The sequence below is a fragment of the Arctopsyche grandis genome, chromosome 7, assembly GCF_051622035.1.
Source record: "Arctopsyche grandis isolate Sample6627 chromosome 7, ASM5162203v2, whole genome shotgun sequence".
Lineage (NCBI taxonomy): Eukaryota > Metazoa > Arthropoda > Insecta > Trichoptera > Hydropsychidae > Arctopsyche > Arctopsyche grandis.
In genome coordinates, this window is record NC_135361.1 from 30130132 (window position 1) to 30157658 (window position 27527).

The window sequence follows — 27527 nt, forward strand, 5'->3', positions numbered from 1 at the left end:
AAATTTATATTTTTATTTGATTTTTGATGAATGTTTGACGTTGCGTTGTTCGCGTCGGTGTGAGATGGAATAAAAGGTACAAAATGTAACTTTTTTAGAATTTTTCAAAATCTACTGTATAACTAATATCATCAAGAGATAGTATAAAAAAATTCATGATTCTAAATTCTAAACTGTAGATTTTTATGGCGGACAAGCAAACAGCCGATTTGGCTGACGTGCGTTGTTTGAGAAGATGTGAAATGGAAAAAAAACGGCTTGTATTAAAATTTTCAAAATACTTTGTGTAAATAAGCTTATTATGAGATAGTATAACAAATTTCATGATCCTTAATTGAAAACTGTAGATTTACATAGTGCACAATTAAATGTAACCAATTTTGTCGACGTTGCGTTGCAAGGGTTGATGTGAGGTGGGAAAAAGGCTTAAAAAATGTATCTTTTGTAAAAAAAAAATAGTCTGCTGTTTTGCTGATATATGTAACTATGAGGTAGTATATATTTTATATTGCTTAATTTAAAACTGTAGATTTTCATGGCGGACAAGGAAACATAACCGATTTAGCCTTCGGTATGTAGTTTAATTTTTTATTTTTATTACGAGTTGGTATACTAAATTAACTGATTTAAAAACCGTAGCTTTATATAGCTGGAAGCAAAATTGCCTTACTTGGGGGGTGTTAATTGAAAAAGAGGCAAAATATAAATGTTTTAAATTACTCTGAAAATGTAAGATGAATCATTTACATGATAAGTATAAATAAAAATCGGTAAATTTCCTTAAAATTTTTATTAAAATATTAATATTTTTACATTCGCTTTTATCCAATATAATAATAATATATTCATTATTTATACATCAATAATAACACAATATAAGCTCTGATAAATATACACTACAAAAACAAATCAACAACACATACGCTTACATAAATAAAAAAAATACAATAATTGAGGTATATTGAAAATGAATATGTTCAGTTTATAAACAACTAATCTATGGTTTAATAATGTAAATAAAAATCTAAAATTAACATTAAACTACAATGAATATACGTATCATATAATATATGTATATTTTTACATTTACTCTAATATATGTAACTATTTAACACGATTGAATTTAATAAATATAATATATAATTGTATAGTAAGTAATACAATTATTATAATAAATAAACATTTAAATGTGAAGATAAGAGTTCAAAATAGATGTATGTATATTATAATATTTATATTATAACCTATGAAAAAATGTGAAATAAATATTTATTTTCGTACTATCACTATGTCTAAGGCATTTTCGGTATTGCTATAGGCATTTTTTTTTCAATTAAATTTTTATAAAATTAATATTCAACCATTCCAAGGATTGCTTTGTTGAAAAATTCGTGGCATACGAGCACGCTTATCAGGGTTGCCACACACATGGAAAAAATATTCGAATAAGTGGGATTGTGAAAACTGTATGCAGCGTTGCTTTCGTTGCAACATTGGGTAGATAGGTCGACCACTCTCGGAAAATACTCGTTCCAGAATTCGAAAGCTTTATAATTTATATTCCCAGAACCGCTCATGTTGAAACTTCTGTCGATGATCAAAAACCCTGGACTTTCCGTCTTGAACGGTTCCCAATTTATGTACACGCCCGAGTTCGTCGGATTCGACGACATGGCAAAGTTGGCCCACAGCCTCATTATTATATCTGAAATACGCTTATCTGAACTCTCCCATTGTCCTATATCAGATGGAGATCCCAAATAAGGCAAACCGAGAACAAATACCAAATCAAAGTTGTGCGCAACTCCTACCCAATTGGGTATACCATCGTTGACAGCTGCTGAAAGTGGTTTTAGATCGAATCTGTAAGCATACGTTGGCACATGCTTGCTCATATACTTAGCTAACATGTAAGCAGGCGCTCCATAGTTCTTTTCTAAGTAGTATGTTAAGAAGAGTTCCCTTAAAACAGTCTCGTTTTGGGTAGGTGGAATAGGATCATAGAAGAACGAGACAGTTTCAGCGATGTGTTGTTGATTCGTAAAACAAGTGTTGTTGTTAACATCTAAAGCTAGATCAGCAAGTACTATATCGTTAACCATAGTATCATACTCGGTTTTGGTAATACCAGCATCCTCAACGTCTTCCTTGTTCAGCAGCAGAGCATCTTCCATGTTGGTGAAACCCAAAAGTATCGGAACTTTCTCAAACTGGTCCCTTTCGAAAAGCTTCGCTGGATAGTCCGGTATGAAAGCTTTGCTCGAATTGGACAAACCCTGGTCTATGATCGGTCCCCAGTCTGTCAAAGGCTCACCTTGATCCAACATGATCTGAGGATTCACGTTTCGCAAGCATGAGATTAGAGCTGAAGTCGGTCTTCGGAAGCAGCCGAAAGCTTCAGCTACTCTGTTGATAGTGGCGAATTCCTTACTTGCTGGTTTGACTATGTTTGATCCCAGGACATTCCCGCTCATCGTTATGACTTTTTGGAATGTTTTGACCGACCAGTCTCCTGATATCAAGTGCAAGCCTGCACTTACTGCTCCAGAACCTTGCCCGAAGATGCAAACGTTGTCTTTGTTCCCGCCGAAAGCTTCTGTATTGTGTCGTACCCATTCCAAAGCTCCAGCCTGGTCCATCAGTCCAAAGTTTCCAGGTGCTTCTCCGTCCATCGTAGTGAAGAAACCGAAGATGTTCAGTCTGTAAGCCACGGTGACCACTATGACCTAAAAAGAAAAACAAGCAAAAATGATTTATGAGTTTTCGTTACACAATTGTTGCAGCACGAAGGTGGGGTCTTGTTGCCCTAGTTTGTTGTTTTTATTTTCAGTCACATTTTCTCTCTTTTTTTGTGAATGCGGTTTTTATCAGATACGAAAGCACATTAAACTAGAAAAGGGCGAGTTGGCGATTGGTCACTGGCCATTTCAAAGTAAGTAGTTGCATTTGAGCAAAAAAAAATCAACTCGCGTGTGAGCTTTCATTTTCTTTAGTTTTAAGTTGCAAAATGTGAAATTGCATGAAGTTCTATTCGAAAGAGTGACGCAATCAAATTAATTTGTGTTCGAAATTGGATTTATAGATTTAAACTCAAATGAAGTTATGAAAAGAGTAAATAAGTACCAAACTTCTAGAACTTTCATATGTTAAGTAGACGTTAAATTAACTAGGTATATTTTAATACAATCTTATTAATGTAATAGTAAAATGTATGTAAAACATACATGTATCAGTAGGTATATAATTGAAGCAGTAAGTGGCTCTATTATATGGTCTACTTCTTGATGTTGGAACGAGTCCAAAGAAAATTTCTCAAATTTTTATATCTCTAGGTATTTGGATTTTATCCATATATGTTCCCTAGTGCCTTTTTCTTGGGATTTTTCGGGTTCGACTCCTTTGCAAAGCAAAGATATTTATTTATTTGGGAAGCGTTTCATAAAATTATTAAGAGGAGAGATTAACAATCCCCCTGTCCTGAAGAAGCTAATTTTTGGCCCCTGAAAATCTGAGTTTTATGAAAACGTGAGATCTTGTTGCCCATTAGGGCTAGAACAAACATGCTCATGAACTCGCTCCTCCCGAGAGCTGTTCAACTCCTAAACTCACTGGCACGTTCCTTGGATCTCTTTAATGCCAGTTATGCTGAAGTGGTCGAGCAAATTTTACTTATGTACGGTATAATTATTACTTTTTTTATATACATATTTCTGTTATATGCTTTATATATTTTTATTATTTTTGTTATAGTTGTATTCTAACCACAGTGACGCATTAGAACGACCTATGAAGTCACCATGGTATTGATTTTTAAAATAAATAAATAAAATAAATATATCTACATAGATTAAAATATTATGTGTGTTATATGTTTAGCCAGCAGTTTGGCTTAGTGATAGCGTATATATTTAGCATCACTGAAGTCATAGGTTCGTGTCCTCGCCACTGCTGGTTAGATTTGGGGGTTTTGTGACTCCAAATCGATCGTTTCTCTATCAGAGTTTGCCAATTTTATCTGATCATTGCTGAAACGGTTCCTGAAAATTGGTATTAAAAAATCTAATCCTGTTGTCACAAAAATCTGCCTGTGTATAATTTGTATTAATTATACACAGTAATCTGAAATCCATAGATGTCACTATGATTATTATTTCTGATTAATTGTTATATTCTATATATTCTGATTGTATATGTATGTATTACTGTATTTCTGATTTCTGATTGTTTATGTATTTCATTAACGTACACCCGTCGCATTGGAGCAAATCTGTAATGGCGAGTGTGTATTGATTTGTGACAATAAAATAAAAATATAAAATATAAAATATGATGTTCCAGAAGAAATTCATCAAAATGGTATACACATGCATATATTTACAACCAAAGAAAACTTTTGATATTTATATTCAATAAACTAAATTTTAAAAAATCATATATGTATTTATATTTCGCCAATTCGATATTATAAATAGCCAAACTTGCTTTTGGGAAAGTCAGTAATTTAGCTATAAGGATTTTGACCCAAATCTTACTGTATGTAAGTTTGTAGTAAAAGTCTTGTTAGCATATAAATATAGCAATTTCATAGCATTGCATCGAGTAAATATTGATCTGGGTATTATGTAAGTTTAAAATTCACAAAAAATGTACATATAAGTAGTTGAAATATTATATGACCTTTTGCTTGAAGACCAATTGAAAAGGGTTGATATCGTAAGGGCTGCCCCACATAAAATCACCGGAGTGGAACCAAACCATGGTCGCGTATCCGCCGCTCGGGGATGGACCTAAAATAAAACAAAATAAACTACATTAATGCATACAAATACAAAGAAATTTAATAGACATTCTATCAACTTGTTTGAAATTTGAAGGCTTTAACAAATCGTTAAGTCTATACCTATGTACATATATATAAAATAATTAATCCGATTCTACCTTATTATTATTTTGATGACAATCTTTGAAAGTAAAAATTAGATTGGTTTTAATATATAACTTTGTTGAACTATTTATTTAATATTATCAAAGGGAGTATATGAAAGTTAGTAGGCTATGTATATGTATGTAAAAAAAAAGACGGTACATTTTATAAGCATTATCTATTAATACAGTTTGAATGCGAAAGGGAATCTACAAACAGTTCAGTATTATACAAAAGAAAATTTACAATTCAATACACGCGATATGAATTCGTATATATTCATTATATAAACTATTAATTAACTTCTAATATTACATTTATTAAATTAATATCTATTATTATACTAAAATTACAAATCTTTACAGTTTGTTTTGATTTAGATCGATAAACTATTACTGTAATTTTGAAAGGCTATTTTTAAATCAGTTTCTTAAGAAAATGGAATTAATAATGGTAAGAGTAAATGATTCAGTAGTAGGGATTGCAATTTACTGTCGAATTTCAATTACCAGTAAACGGTAAACAATTTCTCTCATTAATTATTCACTGATTTTTACTGGTAATTGAAAAAAAAATAGATTAAAGGTAGTATGTTTTATATACTTTTCCTAAAAGCGTTAACCTAGATTGAACCATAATAATTAAAAAAATATTTTATTTTATTTTTACATAGATACATATATACCAGGAAGGCATGGCAGGAAGACCCCAATGCGCCTTACTGGACAATTAATTACAAATAATGCAGCATTTTTATTATTACATAAATCACTTTATTTCCAGAAGTTGGAGAACACGAAATAACAATTAATTACATAATTAATCCATTGAGATATCTATGGACTTAAAAACAATGTTATAATTTTAATTTAAATCACAATTTAATTGACGCTTATTGAAAAATATGAATTTATAACCTACACGTCTACCTTTAAATATACATATATACATATGTATATATATTTATTTTATTTTACATAGATATATATCAGGAAGGCTTGACAGGGATACTCCAATGCGCCTTCCTGGATAATTAATTACAAACAATTCAGCATTTTATTATTACATAAATCACTGTATTTCCAGAAGTTGGAGAACACGAAATAACAATTAATTACAGAATTAATCCATTGAGACATCTATGGATTTAGATTTTGTACATAATTTTTACAAATTATACACACAATAAATACAGAAGATTTGTGACAACAGGAAAGATGATTTTTTGCCAATTTTGAGGAACCGTTTCAACAATGATCAGATAAAATTGGCAAACTCTGATAAGAAACGATCGATTTGGACTCACAAACATACAAGTCTATCCAGCAGTATATTAAATATTAGCCCGAGATCGAATCCAATAATCTCTTGGTGCTAAACATAAACGCAACCACTGAGCTATACAGTTGGCTATAATATAAAATAAATCTCAGATGAATAATGTCATATAAATACATAAAATCCATTTGTAATAATTTATAATAATAATTGAAGAAACCGTGTGGTCGCATTTATTACGACTTGGTAGGTCTGTGTTGCCACTCTTGCATTAGTGTAGCCACTCTCATGAATTTATCAATAGTACTACATATAAGAGAACTGTCAAACCAACAGAAGACTCGCTACTCGCTACAACTTATTACAACGAGTTTCTATTACACTGTAAAAATATTCAAGATATATATATATAACAAGTTTACTGCCTTGTTCAGATTTTAATTAAAGGCTCTCATATATATTTTTACTTCACTAATTCAAATACATACTTCCAACAAATACAGGAAGCCTCGAAACTATCAATACAATCGAATGCAAACATTCATATTAAATTTGAGATTTAACCAAAGATCTGTTGAAACATCATAGATTGACGTTCTAAAGAATATAACAAAAAGTTTGGGAGCCAAAATGTCATTCGCAATAAAATTCATCACATAATTTCAAGCTCGCGCAAAAGTGTCCTTTCGCGGAAATGCCCACCCAACAAAAGGGCGACAGGGTGATATATTTCAACCAGGGTAAAATGACAATTTGTCCCCGACCAGGGGTGTATTGTGACATGTCACGACACGGTCGCGATGCAGAGCTTTCCCGTACGCAAATTATCGTCCGCGCGCCACACATTTAGCACGCCTGATTTATGCGACTCGCCAATTCGGCGAAATCACCGACTCGACTACACTGGATGAGATCACGGTCTATTTGAGGACTTAAATTTAATCATAAATAATTATTGTAATTTTCCATCGTTACTTTAAGTTGGTACTAAATCTGTAATATAATAATATTTTAAATATACATACAAATGGAAATCAGTAATAAAATATTTATGAGTAACTTCGATAAAAGAATGAGATGGGCACCTCACATTGAGGCAGCGAAATGCAAGGCGATGCGGGGTATATCCTCAATATACCCAATATTTAATCGCCATAGTTCTTTATCAACTCAAATCAAAATAAAATTATATCGCGCGCTCATATTACCACTATTAACCTATGCTTCACCTGTATGGAATAACGCCTCGAATACTAACCTTTCCAAGCTCCAAGTAATACAAAATAAATCCCTAAAAATAATTTATAACACACCCATATATACTAACTTGAAAAAACTGCATGCCATAAATAATAATCCGTTAGTCCCAGACATTACTAACAAAATAACCAGTAGATTCTATGACAGAATCACTAATAACCATACTAACGCACTTGTGAAGAGTATCGGTGATTACAACAAAATGTCTATACCCTTGAAGTATAAACACAGATTACCTAAACACAATCTGCTATAGATCGTCGACTTTAGAGTCTATAATTAATATTATGTATTAGATGTATTATGAGCATTTATAAAAATTGTGAATAGGTTTTTGAGCTCTTTTTTCTATTATGCTGTACATTAACATTAGAATAATATAATACTATGATTACTAACCAAATTAAATTAAAATTGTAAAATATAAAATAATCAGTAGATCAGTAGCTATTATAATAGATATAAAATGTATTGTGAACATAATTTCGTAATAATAAAAACCATCTAAAAATAAAAAAATAAAATTAAATATATTATTAAATTATATATGTATATTTAAATATTCAAAATAGATGTAATAGAAATAAAACAAGTGTATGCATCATTATCGCATATCTACGATCCGCAAGGTCTACGTCGTAGATGGTAAAGAGAGGTGTGCTTAACCTTTCTACATATTACTGTAAAATAACACTCGAAACTCAAATGACTTTTATTTAAATTGTAGCTGTGTATTTGAAATTGAAGCTATATTTGAATTGAAGCTATGTTTGATTAAATAAAATTTAATTATAACTAATATGATCGAGTCCGGTGGCCCTCACTGCATCGAAAGTGACTTGAACGACAGTCGAGAGATCGAAATTTTTTCCCGATTTTCACTTTTATAAGTCACTTTTGATGCAGTGACCCAGACCCGATTGATTCATGAATAATTTCAACCTTTCAACAACCAAAAAAGGCTTTTAATACTATAATAGATACATTTGTTATGTAACAGCCCATTTTTACAAGGTTTTTATTAGTTTCACTTCATCAATTGGTCTGACAAACTTCCTACACTCTTTTGATCGCTTTGAAACTTTGCCATTTTGCGATGTTTGGCCACCGATAGAGATTTCAATTGGGTCCGAAAAGTCGATGGTGAAATATAATTGTACTAAACACGTTTAAGAATCCAAAAATTTTGAAGACGGTGACAGCTAACCCATTCCACTAGCCTGTAGCCTTATATATTTAACTTTCCACCCCCCACTCGTTTTGCTAGGTTTTAATTGTTTAAACGCATATAAAATGCTAATTTTACAGATATAATTTCGGTAGTAATGTAATAAAAAAAATTTTGTATATTTTTCTCGAAACATCCACGTTCGTTATAAGCAAATTAGATATTATTTTTATATTATACTTCTGTAATGCTTCTGGTCGCATTATAATACAATAATTGAGACATCCTAATGAAATAATTTATTCCGAGTACAATCTATAATGTCTATCACAGTTTGCCAATTTATCTGATTTCACTATACAGTTTCAGATATTAAATTGAGGCTCATATATTAGGCAATTTATTTATAAAAGCCTCAATTTAATATCTGAAATCGTGTCGTGTTCCGCGCCAATTAATTCAATTCAATTCGGCGTGCAATAAAAAGGTTAATTAACCTAATGCAATATATATTTTTCTAATTTATTAAACACTTTATGCGAATATTTTACCTCGTAACAAACGTGAGACAGTTGCGTGATGATTTTATGATTTTCATCGTCGCCAAAGGATCGGCCAATGTTTGTAATCGCTTCGTTCGTGTCGGAGTTCCCGCCCCTATGAAGGGGTGAAAAATTTATAGGTCAAAAATTTAAGGGTTAAATAGCCCTATTGGTCCGATAAGAAGCGAATAAATCTGCAGAAAAACTTCCCCCTTGAGTATAGGGTTAATTCAGAGCCTATATAATATTTATTTAATACACATATGTATCTTCGTGGCGCTGCCAAGGCTTCGATTTCGATAAGTAAATAAATTCCATCGAACGAAAAGAAAATGCTATCTTTGAATTGACCTTCTCAACTTTAGCATTACAATTTTCCGGATAGGAAATGACGATGCTATCGTTGAGAAATCGGAATTTTCCGAATGGTAGTAACCTTGACTTCGAAATTGCGTCATATGCGAGATATCTAATCTTTCCACTCTAATTATTCGATAAAATATATAAATATATATGTAAATATTTTTTAAAAATGATTAAATCAATTTAACACATTCTTGAGTTAAAATTTAACATCGAACAATTTCAATAAAATCAAAAATTAATTCAATTATTCTCGAATTTAACGACTCACATATTGTATCGAATCGAGAACAATTTTTTCGTCTATAAATCATAGGTTTTATTACAAATCGTGCAGTTTAAGTTTCTCAAACTTTTTATTTTTGAATTTAATGCCTTTTGAAATGTCGCCTTGTATACGTTGTTGGGAAAAGTCGCATTATTTTCCCTTAAGAAACGTAACAACCCCTTAATTACCTTCCGTTATAAAATACCCCTTGGCGAACAATGAGTCACGCCGAATTAGCGTTCTACTTTCACAATCTAAAGCAAACAACTTTAAAAGTGTCCATTATGGTCAGTGCCTCTCAATAATCGCATTACATATGCAAACGTTAGCAGCCTATAATATTAGAAAATTATAGGTGTCACCAGTTTTTTCACAGTTTACTTCTAAATTTCCCAAGAAACTGGATATGCAAATATCCAGATACAGATACATATATAATTTACATTTATAATAATTTATATACAGATACATTTATAATTTACATTTAATTATTTAATACTTAGTATTCAATTATAACCGATCACAAATTATTGAATTGATAAATAAATTAAGACACTAACAAAGCCTATTTTTCTGAAAAATAGCATGCGTCTAGCAATTTGGATATAATATTTGTTATTCGACGACAAGCAACTGATAAATTTTTAGTTTACAATACAATACAATATCTCGAGTAATTTATTTATTTACTTTACATAAACGGCCGCAAGGACCATTGAACAATAATATTATAAATAGAACAATAATACAAAAAAAAAACACAATATTAATATAAGAAAAGAAAAGAAAAAATATGAGTTTTAAAACTAATTGAATAAATAAATGAATGAATTAAACAAGAAAATAAAATGCATTTAGCATTTGTATAAATCAGAAAAATGATGATGCAACAATTTTTTTAAACTATGTTTATTATATTAAAAAAATTAAAATGGCTAAATTCGTTTCCCAGCTTACGAAGTCGGGTAACGTTGAATTTTTGTTATAACTAGTGGCATAATTTTTGGTGTGGAATAAATAGTTGCATCTGGTGTATGAACATTTATGAGGTCCACTAATTCACTACAGTCCATAACTCCGCTGAGAACACCAAACAGACATAATAAATGATATTATTCTCCTGTCATAAAGTTTGATCATAATCAATTTAATATACTTTTCAGTGACAGGGTCAGATTTTGTAAAAAAAATTATAATCAATTAATCTAATAAATCTATTCTGAATCCCCTCAATGGAATTACTAAGTACCTGTGAACTAGGAGACCATATTGGCGAATTATATTCAAGTTCATTCCTTACCAATGAAAAAAATGATAATTTAATTGTGTTAATATTGTTAAAATGAATTGAATTTCTTATAACAAAGCCTAGGATTTTTGAAGAACTTTTAGTGACATAATCAATATGAGGAATAAATGTAAGATTTTCATCGAAAAAAATGCCTAGGTCTTTAATAATGGACGAAATAATAAATGTAAATAATAGTTCACAGTAAAATATACAGTAAGTCACTAGCTTACAATTTTATTAAATAATGGACCGAACGTTTTAGATTCATTCGTTTTTATACAGCAAAGTTGTATTTGGTAAAAGATTCGTTTCGAAAGATTTTTTTCTCGGTAAGTTTCTTGTAGGATCTGTCGTAGCACCAAAAGATTTCGTAAGCAGAGATTTATCGGTAGATTTGTCTGCTCTTTAAACTGATAATTTATTTTTGAATGCTACGTAAACTTTTTAACTTAAAATTTCTCAATCGGATTGCGAAGTTTTAAGTTAAAAAAGTTTGACTAAGTCAATCCAAATGATCAAGCGAGTATTTTATGAGCATTAAACATGTAACATGTTACAAATGCTCAAACTATATCGATTTAAACACAAGTTCAATTTATACTGCACAGTTCAATTCAAAGTTGACGCCCTTTCTAACAATATGTACATTCAATATACATAAGAAAATAATGACTTAGTCCACTTTCATAATCACAAGAACAATCATATATCGATGTATGTACATACATATATCAAAATTGAACTACGATTTAAATTGCAATTTGAAAAAGTTTGCGCACTCATACTCATAATATTTAATACATCAATTGGTGAATAATTTTCTCAGAATTTTCCTTGATTACCCTAAAAATCATAAAAGCACGTCATCAACGTAACCATTCACATACTCAATTGTATATTTGATTTGTTTATTATAATAACACCATCTAGCAAATCACGAATGTAGTACAGTTCTGAACCTTTGTACTTTTCCGATCATCATAACGAGAATTACACACCGGAAAGTTAGCTCACCAATAAACGATTAAGATCCTTAAATACCGATCGCCTTAAGACTAATGTAAATTTGGGCGTTATATCAATCCGGTGGTGAAAAGTTTGACCCTAATGGGCGCGCCCTTAATGAACGACACCGAGACATTTGGCCGACCCAAATATCAGGCAAAAGGTCAAATCGTAATCCGAATCCGAGATAAGTCCGTCGACCAAATGGACGTCCGTTTACGACAGACACGCAAAACTCTATTTCTAGAAACTACCCCTAGCTTCTCTTACCCCTTCTTCTAGTTGTCTATCATTACTGAGGAGGGGGATGAGACTTTGATGGATCGAATGACGTTCGCCGCGGGACGAGGCCTGTTTTTTTGATTAATAATTCGACACAATAGACTGAAAGCTTCGCTGAAATTAATCCAAATGGACTCTGAAGTCCAATTCCGACGATTATTCCTTTTCGCTTATTAAAAGAAGTGATCAAATCAGCAAAAACAACATTACCCGAACACAGTTTGATTTAGATCGTCGACTTTACATGATTAAAAACAATTTACAAGAATTGTAAATACGTGTTTGAGCCTTTTTTATATTTATACTATATACACTAATATCAAAATAAGATAGTACTATAAGTACCAACAAGAAAAATAATGTATAAAATAGATAATGATCACTGAATCAGTAACTATTAAAATACACCTAAGATGTTTTGTGAACAAAATATATATATATATATATATATATATATATATATATATATATATATATATATATATATATCCATACAATAAATAGCATTTAATAAATAATGTATAGACAATTTGAATGCATAGACAATTATATTATATTATTTAGACAATTATATTTAAATAAATATAATATTAAAATGTACTATGAACTTTGAATATTTGTTTCAAGTATTGACTGATATAATCAGTAAAATCGAGATATGTATCAATGTTTTTATAAATTTGGCAATTATTATACATATACAATATGTAATATTTATTTAATTTATGAAATATCCCTGGACTAGTAACTGAAATTAAGTAATTATGTACATATAATAAGTTTTGAAAACATATCATATCCATAAGCTTTATAAGCTTTAAAAGCTTTTATAAATCAATAAGATATAGTGGGAAAAAGATAAAGTTATAGGCGTTTAAACAATTAAAATCTGACAAGATGAGTGATGATGAAATAAGGTTAAATCTATTAAACGTCACCATCTTCAGAAATTTAGAAGTGCTTATTGCGATTATTTTTCACCATCGAACTATAAAAATCGATTGAAATTTCCATCGTTGAGCAAACCGCGCAAAATGGCAAAGTTTCAAAACGATCAGAAGACTGTAGCAATTTTAGCTCAATCGTCTGCTAAGTGAAACATAGAAAAGCCTAGTAAAAGTAAGGTTTCTCGGATGGTTTTATTGCAGATTTGTATAGCAAAACGATTACCATATTATTTTTTTAATATACAATTATAATAAAGTTATATTCAAAACATACAGAGTAAAAAAAATATGTAATCATTTTGCTACACAAATCTACAAACAAAACATTATGATAAAGATACATTCTTAAATATTTTAAAATTAGTATGCAAAATATGATATATCTTAAATACGTAGCTTTCTATATATTTAAAAAAATCATTATCAAAAACAATTTTGACTTGCAACAAAAAGTTTCAATTTTTAAATGAAAATTGTTTAATATTTATGACGACTTTTATACAATGGTGTTATATATTTAAAAAAATATACTCTTAAGAGGGCTGTACACCCGAAACCTTAATTTTGTTACCGTTCCTTTCTTCGATATATATATTGAGTGTATGTATATATTGAGTGAATGCGACAATATATATCAATATATATATTGAGTGAATGCGACAGTTGCGCTTCGACCAGATAAAACGTATTTTAAATTGACAAAATCGAGGTTTCGTATTCTCCTATTTTCTCCTCCAGAACTGGACCAATTTTTAAAAAAATTTCATCATCGGTATGAGAAAGATACTTTCTGTGCATCTATCGGCGTATTTTTTTTAAATCAACCGTTAAATAAGCACGCTGGACTCGTTTCGTGGGTGTAAAAAGGAGGCGATTTTATAGATGTTTGGCGGCTCCTAGCTCCTATAAAAAATAATTAATCAAAAAAATAAAACGATAGATGCACCCCAATTGTGGAATACGAAACCTCGATTGTGTCAATTTAAAATACGTTTTATCTGGTCGAAGCTCAACTGTCGCATTCACTCAATATATACATACACTCAATATATATATCGAAGAAAGGAACGGTAACAAAATTAAGGTTTCGGGTGTACAGCCCTCATAATGATTCATATTTAATTGAAACTAAGCATATTTAGTAATTTCAGTTTATTTTAATAAAAAAAATCGATTAAATTGTTTTTGAAACTAATGGAAATCTCCCATATCTCTGCCGCATCTACATACATACATAAATATGTATTGTATTTCATTGAGTGACAAATTAACACATTGTCTACCGTATTTTTACTTATCTCTTATTAAATTCATATGGTTTTCGTGTTATTTAGTTATTTACTTTATCTATGTACGTAGTAACAAAATATGAAGTTTTGTGATCATGCGAAAATTCGAACTCGAGGTTTTGACTGATTCGAACTCAGAATCGATCACTGATCACGTTTTCATGATCTAGAAAAAGTGTGTGTGTGTGTCTGTGTGTCTGTGTATTTTGGGGATTTTTTTTAGGTTTTCTTTATACGCATATAAATCTTATGCACATGCATCCATCTAGATTTGAGGATGCGCACGCCACTTTGGGAGCCTCTGGGAATACGGCAATACCAGCAAAATGAATGGCACCGATCGATACCGAGGATTGTTGTATATATTATAATGCTGGCCGTCACGCAATCTCCCTCCGTGTAATAATGCGACTGCCAGAAGCCAACCCTGGAGCAAAGTCTTCAAAACCCCCCAACCTCAGCTACTGTTTCACCCCCATACCTCACCGGGACGACCGTAAGTACTATTGACTCACCGAAGCCGAAAAATCACAAAGAAACACTTTTTAACATCGGATATAAAATAAATTCTAACCTTCCAGTGACGGCATTACTGATCGGAATCACCATACATTGTAATGGAAAGCGTTTTAATTGAAACTCGTGAACTCGTTTACTAGTATTTTTGAATTTGACGCGTTTTTGCGTCATCGGAGCATCTTTGGCGCGTGGCGTGTTATCCCACCGTCATCGTTGATGTTTAACAGTCGCTTTAAAATGTTGCATTGTGAGGTTTCAATCGCTGAGTGCAAATAATATGCATTCGTCCGATGCAATCCGCGATATGCGAACATGCGATCGGTCGACCGCAAACAATCCGATACTTTTAATTAATGCATTTCTGAGGAAAAGTTTAAGCCTGTACCTTTGAGTATTCTAAAGACTTACGTACATTGATTTCCAAAAGGTTTATTTTTAATGCTAATTTTCAAGCTAAGATGCCAAAATGAAATCATCGAAAATAATTGGGGATAGAATGAATTTAATAGAAATGCGCCGTAGCTGATTTTTTCATATGTACCTATTTATTTTATTTATTGATTTAAATAAAATGAAATTAAATGTTTATACAACTGATATTAGCAGTGCTACAAAACATTGATTACACTGTTCGACAAATTATGACTTTTAAAATGTTTCAGAGACTAGATATGACTTTTCTTATAGATCAATGCCCAGTGAACACGAATCTGGTAATAAAAAGTGTTGATTGGCTCGAGATTCGGAGATATATGTGTTTATGTTTTATATCTTGGTGTTGTTCGGTCGATTTCTCAAAATCTGTTAATTTTTTGCTCAAAATGAATATTGGAATCTACAGTCGGGTATTTTATCTTTCATTTTTAGTACTTTTCAGCTTTCAAATCTCTTTAAGTGGTCGTCCAGTTCAAATCAAAAGTCAAAATTACGTATTTTCACTTGGGATTTTTTTCCACTGTTAATACTATATTATATTGAGTATTTTCTATTGAAACATATTTATTAGAATAGTGTTCTGGCCACACTATTTTTTGATTTCGTTTAAAAGGGTTAATTGGATGTGTGGTGAACTTTAAATCGGTAAAATTTCAAACAAAAAGCTCTTACTAGTGTTTACTCGTATTTACACGAATCCGAATTGAATTAATAGGGATAATATATTAAATTATCTTTATATGAGAATTAAATGAAATTCCACTTAGAAAATTTATATTTCGACTATTCTTGTGGATTAATAACAAAAATTCGTTTATTTTATCGAGATAAGCCAGTTATCATCATTTTTCGTGTCGAACAGTGTTATCGAAAATATTCTCAGATTTGCCGTGCCCTTCAAAATTCAAAAATATATTTTATTATTGTCTCCGGAAAAATCATCTCTTATTAAAATAATAATAAAATTGCAAGGGCAGCTTAGTTAAAATTTCACTAATATTTACATGTACATATATAATTTAGCTTATATAACATGTGCTATTTTTTAATTCACAAAAAATTTCAATACAATTTCAAACAATTGCTACATTCGCCCCAGGGGAATTTTTTTTAAATATGCACTTTTTTTATAGTTATTTTCTTTCTGGGTGATAAAAAGAATAACGTTATCCTAATGATCCATATAAATGATACACATATGTAGATAATAAGCAAATAATAATATTAATAGTGAGATTAAAATACATATTATACACATATGTACATATATATTATACACAGCTTTATTATCATATTTATAAGTGCTAGAGCTTTCGTCTTAATGTGAAACGTAAAGGAGGTTTGTAAAACAAAGTACAAATTTTATTCAAATTTACATTTTTAAAGAACAAATTTGAAACAAAATGAGAATTTATTACCGTCGATTGCTTGCAGCATGCAATTTGTCGTTTCGTATCGTAAATTTTAGCAAAACAATGGCGAAAGAATGAAATCATAATAACTTTGCGAAACGGTGCCGCTCGTAAACGTAATAAAAAGTAAACCGTTGAAGCAAGTCACAAAATTTTATATAGTTTGATGGAAAGGTCAGTTTTTTAAATTTAATAATAATTGCACTCCGACATGGAGCGTGTTAAAACGAAAACCGAGACGTTTCATTCGAAAAAATTGAAGATTGGCGTGTGTGCAAACTTTATCGGAAGGTCAAGTTGCATTTTTATTTCGTCTGTAATATATTTAATGTGTGGTGAAATCGTGTATTTTTTGACGACCCGAGACTTGTCAAGGTCGAAACGAAACAAAAGGTCTATTTATGTAGAAATAAATTATAGACTTGTCAATCGAACGTTTTATTTCATGTACGTGAAAATTTAAAAAAAAACGTGTAAAAAAACTCTTTCTCTAAAGTAATCGTTGATTAATATGTAAGCCCACAAATTATTATAAACTTTCAATCAAAAGTTTGCGCCCAACTAACTAGTATTTATGTATGTAAATTGGCTTTTACTTTGTGAAAAAATTTTGATTTTTTTAATGAAAGCTTTATGTAGGTAGTTTTTTTTGGCAACGAAAAATATGCATAAAATCATTTTAAAAAAATGCCTGAACTCTTTAAGGATGCAATACTTATAAGTCGATCTGATGAAGCGTAAGAATTCTGTTGAAACATTGTACATACATACATATGTATAAGGACGTAAAATAATTTCTTTTTTTTTTTTAATTATTTCTTATTTAACTTTATAATATTATTAAAATATAATTCAATGCAAGGTCTTTAATAATATTACTGTAAGTTTTTCTGTCCATAATATGACGTTGATAATTACTTTTATCATCTAAGAAATATAAATTTCCATTAATATAAAATATATACGTATTCCATAAATATATTAATAATATCAACAACTTTCGTATTTTATAATTAAATTGTATTAATGTAAATATTTCAAAATACGACACAAGAACTCAAAACTAATCAATATGAGTACAATAATCAATTTTTTTAATGTAAAAATATCTATACTATTAATCGTATTATATTAATCGTACAAAGTTTTATAGCCAACAGGATAGACTAGTGGTTAGCATATTTTTCTATGGTCAGTGTGGTTATGAGTTCGAGTCACACTGCTTGCTTGGATTAATAACAAAAATTCTACTGATAACTGGCTTACCTCGATAAAATAAACGAATCCACAAGAATAGTCGAAAAATGATTTTTCTAAGTGGAATTTTATTTAATTCTCATATAAAGACAGTTTAATATATTATCCCTATTAATTCAATTCAGATTCAATACTCAATATAAAATATTATTAACAGTGGGTAAAATCCCAAGTGAAAATACGTACTTTTGACTTTTGATTTGAACTGGACGGCTACTTAGAGAGATTTGAAAGCTGAAAAGTACTACAAATGAAAGATAAAATACCCGACTATAGATTTCAATATTGATTTTGAACAGGAAATTGACAGATTTTGAGACATCATCCGAACAACACGAAGATATAGAAAAATCGCGCGATTTAAAAAACACACATATCTCCGAATCTCAAGCCAATCAACATTTTTTATTACCAGATTTATGTTTACTAGGCATAGATCTATAAGAAAAGTCGTATCTCGTCTCTGAACCATTTTTCGTGTCGAACAGTGTTATTTTTGTATACGGCTCGTTTATACGCTGAGGCCTTTTTGGCGCGAACGCGAAATGAGGTGATCAGCACTAGTAAACCACTGGTTGACGAGCACCAATCGTTACAATAGTAAAAGCTACAAAACGTTACAGAACGTTACAATAGTAAAAGCTACAGAACGTTACAATAGTAAAAGCTTATAGATATATTGTATACATAAAGTAATACTATTCCAATTTATCAAAAGTGATACTTTATCGAATACTAATTTCATGCAAGGTTACAGTTTGCAAAAAAAAAAATTGAAGTGCACGAGTAATATTTAAAACAGCTAAAGTCAAAAAGCAGATGATTTTAAATCTGCTTCCAAAATAAACAAAATAATTGAAGTAAATATAATATGTAGAGAAATACAAAAGAATTTGCTTCTTGTAATCAAAGACGCTACAAGAGACATCATCATCTTCATCGCTATTAACAGTCATTCACCATCCACTACTGGATGAAGGCCTCTCCAACACGATTTCAATCGTTTCCGCTTTTCACAACTTTCATCCATTTCATCAATTTCATCCAACCATCTTCCTTTGGGAGACATCATCATCATCATCATCGTTAACAGCCATTCACCATCCACTGCTGTATGAAGGCCTCTCCAATACGCTTCCACTCGTCTTTGCTTTGCGCCACACTCATCCATTTCACCCCACACACTTTCCTAATTTCGTCTACCCGTATTCCCTGCGGTCTTCCTTTTACCCTTTTGCATTCTATCGGGTACCATTAAAGCCCTTCTTTTATCCACCTTTCGTCCATTCTTCTAGCCACGTGGCCCGCCCATTGCCATTTCAATCTCATTACTCTATCGATATATCAATAGGAAAATCTCTATATTTCGTTTGTAAGAATCTTTTGCAAAATCTGATTTTGGGATAATATTCACAAAAACAAAATATATGTATGTAACTACATATGTATTTATAAATCGTACGTATAAAACTCAATGTGATTACAATACTCGGTACATTATTTAAAAATATACGACTGGTTTATTTATTGCTATCTACGTATTTCTAGTATCTAATCATTGACTTAGAGATTCCTACTGACTCTTGGGTACCACATTTCTCTTCGTGACCCTTCTCCCCACAAGATTCCCATTCGTAAGCGACCTTTGCCTCATTGACTCGCTCAAACGATCGAATCAAAGTTCGTTGCTCATTTCGAAACGGTCCTAAATGAGTCACGCTCATTTCGTGCCCGGTGACTACCCCTTGATGCATATCACTGGTGCTGGGTCTACATTAGTACCCAGCTAGGGGTTGCATGTCGAGGGTATCTCCAGGTCACACGAGCACCGGTGCACAAGGCGATGCTATCCGGTGGAGGGCAATGTCAGGTGAACGACTGACTGCCCTCAGTTAATTCGCCAGAACTGACCGTTTAGCAAAGGGTAAGCTGAAGGGCGGTTCGCAAACTCAGTGATTGTACTCATTGTTTGTTTTCTATTGTTTTTCTCCTGCTCGAAGTTGCTTGATTCATACCCTCGTTTGCACTACTTTCCACGATAAATCAGGGGTTTTCAAACTCAATTTACTCCATCTGTACTTGTTTTCATAAATATCGAAGACGAGTTATCATACAGCTTAGATGTTGATAAAATCAATCTCATGATTTTAACTTGCAAAAGTGTTACAGGACAGGCATTGCTGGAGAAGACAAGCAGATGCGTTAGAGTTCCAACTTAAAAAAAAAGTGAGTAGACCTCAATGGACCTACATATTATTCATTGCAGTATAATACTTCAAATCAAAAATCATCAACATTTTACTGCTTTTTTACTGTCGTCTTCATATAGATCGTTACAAACTCTTTTGGAATAATAGTTTGACATACTTTAACAAAACTATGACTTCAGCATTTCATATCTATATCTGATTTTGTCTCCAGTTCCAAATATTACATCTAATCAGATAATCAGTTCCAAATAGCAAATGATCTGATGTAACAAAGATCTGACATCAGATCTTTGTTACTTATGTAGATACCAGTTCCTACTCTAAGCTCTAAATTTGAATACCTTTCTTGCTCTAACTTTGATTTCAACTTCAACTATGACTCTGCATAGATTCGACTGATCCTTTCCCATTAAATGACTCACTCCTTCACTTATACTTCAATGATACTTTGTTAATAACAAGAAATGATTTTAAGAATCAGCCTGAAGGCTTCCAGGTCCAGGTAGACGATTCAATCGACCCTAGATTAGAAGCTTCCCAGTTGCAAAGATTCTTTTGCTAATGGATCTAAATAGACATAGTTTCAACTGCAATCAGGCGGTTTATTTTATCTTCAGCTTCATCAAAATGTTCAAAATAATTTCAATGCATATGCCCTTTCCGCTCAAAAACCTAGTAGGCTCTTTTGGAAGGACTCCAGCTTCTTATTTGTTCTATTCCAATTATTCAAAACTGATTCTAATATTAGATCCATTTCTTATTCTGATGTCAATTCCGACTGTAAAATTCTTAACTCGAGTACTTTTCTTACTACGACTCTCAATGTGATCCAACTTCAACAAAAGTCAACTATTAAGACCTTAAGATTATTTTTTTGTAATTTATAATACATACTTAAGGGTAGTTGAATAGTCATTTTCTTTTTAACAAGTACATAATGAAGTAAGCACTCTTTAATTAATCATAATTATTATAAATTTTTAAACGTCCAGCATGAATTTAAACAGCGTGAAGTTAACCGTATGAGAAATTGAAGGGATCGAAGTTTGGCTCGCGTGTCGACGGTTCTTCACCCCTGGGTCGATGTGGCCTTCATATATAGGTATGTATATATAATTGAACTTTGCACATATATTTCCATTGATAATAGACCATCAGTGCACATTATGCAATCGTAAAGGAGGCTGAACTTCCCCCTATGCAATTACGATTGCACCCGTCTGCATAATAACGGTCAACCAACGACTGACTTGGTAAGATTAGAAATTCGACACAGCAACCTTGACCTCGGCGAACTGTGGATCAAATTCAGTCCAAACAATACAAAGGCTAAGTCCCAAATTATACTGGATCACGATAGCTTAATTGTTACGTACTGAAAAGATTAATGAACTTTGAATTTTGGAGTAATTGATTACAATAGGTCGTAATACCAGATATGCTCGAGAATTATTGTTTTTTAAAAGGATTTTTTATGTGGTAGATTCGATGGATCATTAATTAAAATGAATACATTTATACAGAAAATCTTTAATAATATCAAATTTTTCATGCAGTTTTCAAATTAAAAATCATTAAAAAGGCAATTGGTTCTGCAGTAAAAATTTTAATGATGTTTTTGTTCTTTAGATAATATTTAGTAATACTTTTTCAATTAAAGTAAAGTACAATTTCTTCTCGATTATCCGTTCATAAATCATGATTTTTCTTCTAAATTTGACCCACTTAATTCAAATATGAAAATGATTTTCGTATATCTCTTCTCGTTTATGAGATATGAGTGCTTAAAAAATTGCGCAATTTTATCCGATTTTTAGTTTTTACAGTCTTTATCCCATAATCTACATAGTATTGCTGTGCCAAAAGTGAGTATTGGAAACAATAATGAGATGATTTCTATATTGAATGTAATTTTTTATCGCTTCAAAATACATATAATTGATTATTTAGCGAATTTTAAAAGTTTTAAAGTTTTAAAAATATGCTTCTTTCTTACACATTTTTTTTCATAATATTATGAACTTATTTCATAATATTATGATTTCTCACATAAGGATTGGTTTTTTATCCCAATATTTTTTTACGGAACTATTTTAGTAATTAAAAATATTATTATAAAATAAAAATAAATCTTATTTACATATGAGAAATATCTCGCAAAACATTAAATATAATGTTTTGCATTTAACAATATTTAGCAATACTGCCTTTTATTGTTTCACTACTGTTTATTCTGCTTTTCTAAGATTATCGACATATCGAATTAAAAGAAGTGATAGCAATCACTTTAAAATATAACAGCTCATATATCTAATGTTGTTTTAATTTCGAAATAAATTTTAAATAAAAACCGAACCATGTCAAATAGAAAGACATTCAATACATACGAATGAATTATCGATAAGTTAGACTTCACATGTAATTCTTCGGATAATCCGATTCAAATATTCACCCTTACGTGTCAATATTCAAAAGGGCTTATCGGTCCAAAGGATCGATAAAGTATATCTATTTATGCCAGTATAATTATTTATTTACAAACAACGACACACAATTGATCTAATTAATCCCCAACTGTGGTAAACTCTCTAGTTTTGTAATGACATATGTATATATGTACGTACATACGTACTTATACATATTTATGTATGAATTTCCGAGTGCTCATTTCGACACATTTCACAGGCATTTTGACCGTCGTAAAAACAAATAATACCTACGATATACATAAAATGAAGGTTTAGTATTTTGTATCGGCACTGACCTTTTGCTGGAGCTTTTTCGAAATATAACGAGGACGTCTACGAGTCTTTTGTGTTATCTTTAATATCGCAACCTTTTTGAATATTACGACGGAAATATTCCTTCATGCCCTAATAACTACGTGTCGTCACTTGCTATTAATTACTTATCGTTTAGCATTTTAAAAAGCTTGAGATGTTCAAAATTTTCATTTCAAAAAAACTTTGTATTATCTTGTTTATTCCTCAGTAATATTATTAAATGAAAAACAGACAAAACAACCGGTTATTTAAACCTAAAAATTATCAATGAGCGACATTGGAATAAAACTGATTGACTGCAAGAGAGGATTCTTTTTATGATTGAAACATAATAATTAAAACCCTGTTAAACTCGGAAATATTAGAATTTTCCAATAGTTTCAAGTATTATTATAACTTTACACGAAATTTTATGATTTAACGTGACTTAAAAGATCAACAAATTATTCTCTTCTAACAAAAAAAAATATGAATTTAAAATCTTAATATAATAAAATAACATTGAGCAAATATTCAATACATTTTTATGAAGGATGAAAAACAAACCAAAAAGAACAAATATTTAACATATTTTTATGTTTGAAACATCTTAAATTCTATTCTCGTTAAAATTTTCTGATAATTTCAAGCATTGTTTTAATATGTTTGTTGATTAATTTATATATGCAAAACAGTTCAAATTTATATGATTTAAAAATGCCTTGTAAAATCATTATTTTTTATCGAAAGATAAATATAAATAATAAAAAATATATGTGAAATTTTGTAAGAGTGCAAATTCACTTACGACATAGCGCGTGGCATTTTTCCTCAACTTTGTTAGGAAAATGTATCTCGAATTTGCTCACATTGCAAACCAAAGTGCATTACGCTCCAGCAATGCATTTTTTGCCACCCAAGTAATAAAATTAAGTCGTAATTAGTTCGAAAAAGAACTGCAAACTGTGGCGTTTCCGAGGCGGCGGCGCATACATTAAAACCCAGAGCAATTTCCGCGAAAGCTCGTCGTATGCAAATAGCATGCAAACGATGCTAAAAACATTACGAAAGATACAAAATAAATTCAATTCAGGTAGTTTAAGCGATTTAATTTTGATTTCATTCGCAAACTTAAACAAATTACACTTTTTTTCCAGTTAAAATAAATCGCAAAACATACACTCGTTAACAAGAAGCAATTTTTACGCATGCGACAATTCCTTTCTTTCGATTGGCTTTCTCGTGTGTGGCACGCAAATGAGGAAGTGAAAAATGAAATTATCGATAATAATAAGGGCCCTGTATTATTATGCGTGCCTTATAAATATTCATTTCCACGTGTTTCCCTTCTAAATGCTTTTTAAGTCCTACTCGAGGAAACTTTGCCACGTGTTCGAATTTGCCACGTGTTTTAATCATATATACATTTTTTATTTTATTATTAAACGAATTTTATTATTATTCATTTACATTTTAATTTTCATCCTAATCAAAGTTGCATGCTATATACATATTTTCAAATTTTATATAAACACAAATACTGAAACTGCTAGTTTAACTTTGACAATTTGGTTCAAGTTGAAATGTAATTTTGTATGAGTAAATCCATGTGCGCTAAATTCATGTGATATCAAAAAAGTTATCAAATTGCAAATTAAAACGATTGCGAAAAATAATTTGTTTTCGACTAAAACATGGCATGCGATATATTTCATATTATTGTATATATTGATTTATCAATTTTAATCAACAGCATTGATAACCTTATATACATATGTATGTACGTAAATAAATTCATATAGTTATAATTTTGATTAAATAATACAACAGTCAAATTTATCACATTTTGTTTGTAAAATTAAATAATATTTTATTGCTTAAAATATTATTTTAAGACTTATTGGAAAAACTAATTTTGAAAAAGAATAAAGTTTTAAAAAGGAAAAACTAATTTTGAAAATTGATGTTAAATTGAATTTAAAAGTAAGTTTATTTAGATATTTTTATTGAATAAAGCTTTAAAATATGTACAAATCAATATGTATAACGTATACAATTCAATTATATCAAATTCATATAAATAAGATTTTATTATGTAAATATGTTACAGAAGTATGTATTAAATTGGCCAAATAGCTAAAATTATATAAATAAATAAATAACTATCGTCTAATGGTATTATCATCAAAAAAGTGACACCAAAATCATAATCGGTTAATGAAACTGATTTTTATATTAATTATTTAAAAAATATATATTTATGACGTATGATATGATTTGACTAAATTTAATTACTTAGAGCATAATATACATGCATTCAAAAGCTTAATATTATATTTAGATTCAAATCTAGAGTCGATTCCTTTATAAAATTAATAGTTGAAATGTCAACGGGCAAAATTATGCCAAAAACTGAAACAGAAATTTTTATGAGTGAAATTATAAAGAGACTTTACGAAAAAATCTTATAGACTTATCACAATTGTGCTCTAAAGACGCGATATTTAGAAATAAATACAAAATTCAAAAGTCTCACCATCAGGCACGTAGACATTGAGATACAAGCAATCCTCGTCGTATATCTTCTCCTCCTGGTCGTCCATCTGCGACTGCAGCAGCTTGTGAAAGAGCTCATCATGTTTCCTTTTGGTCCTCCTTCCAGAGACGTCCTGGAGACAAGACGGTGCCGGTTGCGTTGCATTTCGAACACCCTCCCAGATGGGCAAATCCTGAACGTCGGGGGGTTGAAACCTTCTGAAGCCGACAGGGGGCTGGGCGTAGGGCAGGCCCAAGTAAGCCGCGATCTTCTGGGTCCTGAACATGGTCTTGTAAGTTCCCATGACCATGCCCTGGCCGGGAAGGGTGATTGTCGGTGGTTCCTTGGCGGCCAGAGCGAAGGACCAAAGGAGCCCGAGGAGGCAAAATATCGCCCGAGACATGTTTGTCCTGTAGTTCCAAAGTCGTGGCTCTACTCGTAGTTACATGTCGTGGACATTCTGTGGTCTTTCGTTCTGGTTCATGCCGAAGGGTTCCCTCTGAGACGGCCTTCTGAGGGGAGGGTCTCCACGATACTGGCGGCAAACAAAAGGCAATGCTACCTCCCGTTGCCGTCTCGATCCCATTTGGATCGAAACCAACGGTTCGCGTGTATATGTATGTATGTACATATATGTATGTGTGTGTTGCTGAAAATTAATTTGTGAAACTGTAAGTTTTCAATGAAAACGAAATTATAACTTTTAACATTTTTTTTAACCCTCCCTCACCGAAGTGGGGTATGCATGTGCCCCAATTTTTACGTTCCTCGTAATAACTATGTGGTTTTCAAAGCTATACACCCTATATTTCCTGTATTCCTAGAATGAACTACAATAAATTTATTTTAAAAATTTTTGTATGATTTAGAAAAGGGGTACGTCGTAAAAAAAATACATTTCTACGTTCCAAAGTATGATTTAAAGGCGGTAGCGATAAGTCATTCTTTTGAATGTTCGCTTGCATATTCTTGGTTATCGATAAATCAATGCGAGAGAAAGAGATTTATTGTTTTCGTCGCTTTTGGCGCATGGCTATTGAGTCATGCAGTCGCTTGTTGGCCTTAGCCATGTGCGTTTGCATCTTGATGCTTGTTGTTATTTTTTAATACAAAAATAGTCAAAAACATGCTATAGGACTACAATTTTTTTATGTTAATGTATAAAATGTATGAGTGGAATCTTAATCTACTCTCATTCATTTGGGCCTCGCTGTGATTTTATTTTTTATTCATATTTTGTTTGATTTATTTTACTTTTTCTTTCTCCTTTGTACATTTTTATGTACTATTTAATTGTATTGTTATTTTCCTTTTGTTACTTTTTTATTATTATTTTATTTTACCATGTTTTCTGCTTTTTAATTTTTCTGTTTTTTACTAATTTTACTTGTATTTATATCTTTGTTAAATATAGGCCATTGTGGCGCATTAGGTTCTTCCTGTAATGCCACAATGGTCCAAAATTATTAATAAATAATAATAATAAATAAAAATGATTAATAAGATATATGTATGTATATTGAACCCATTTGTATTAATAAAAGCTGTATTTTGATTTTAAAATACTGGGGTCTTACTCGACCCCGGTTCGGGACACTAGTTCGATCTCGACACTCCGTCCTGCCCGCGATGGTTTCTGTAAAAAAAATCTCCCAAAACCGGGAACGGAAACGGGAAAACAGGAATGAGTGGCATTGCAACGCAATAGTTTCAAATGTGTTCGTGAGCCACCTGCTGATAATTGCTGTAATTTAATTTGATTATTAAGTATTAATTTGA

The 27527-nt window shown here is 31.0% G+C and overlaps 1 protein-coding gene across 1 annotated transcript; it reads right to left on the reverse strand.

Moving 5' to 3' along the window:
- Positions 1-1349: 1349 nt before the first annotated feature.
- Positions 1350-26285, reverse strand: LOC143914295 (carboxylesterase 5A). Its single transcript, XM_077434461.1, has 3 exons — positions 25749-26285; positions 4678-4787; positions 1350-2726 (listed from the first exon to the last, which is right to left on the reverse strand). The coding sequence occupies exons 1-3, from the start codon at positions 26149-26151 to the stop codon at positions 1350-1352; spliced, it is 1890 nt and encodes a 629-aa protein (XP_077290587.1). The 5' UTR covers positions 26152-26285.
- Positions 26286-27527: the final 1242 nt, after the last annotated feature.

What these genes read in the sequence shown, in the direction of transcription:
- LOC143914295 (XM_077434461.1), bottom strand. Translation starts at nt 26,151, where the DNA reads ATGTCTCGGGCGATATTTTGCCTCCTCGGGCTCCTTTGGTCCTTCGCT. An exon ending in CAATGTCTACGTGCCTGATG is followed by an intron (nt 4,788 to 25,748) that starts GTGAGACTTTTG and finishes GTTTTATTTTAG; the next exon opens with GTCCATCCCCGAGCGGCGGA. An exon ending in AATTGGTCTTCAAGCAAAAG is followed by an intron (nt 2,727 to 4,677) that starts GTCATATAATAT and finishes TTTTCTTTTTAG; the next exon opens with GTCATAGTGGTCACCGTGGC.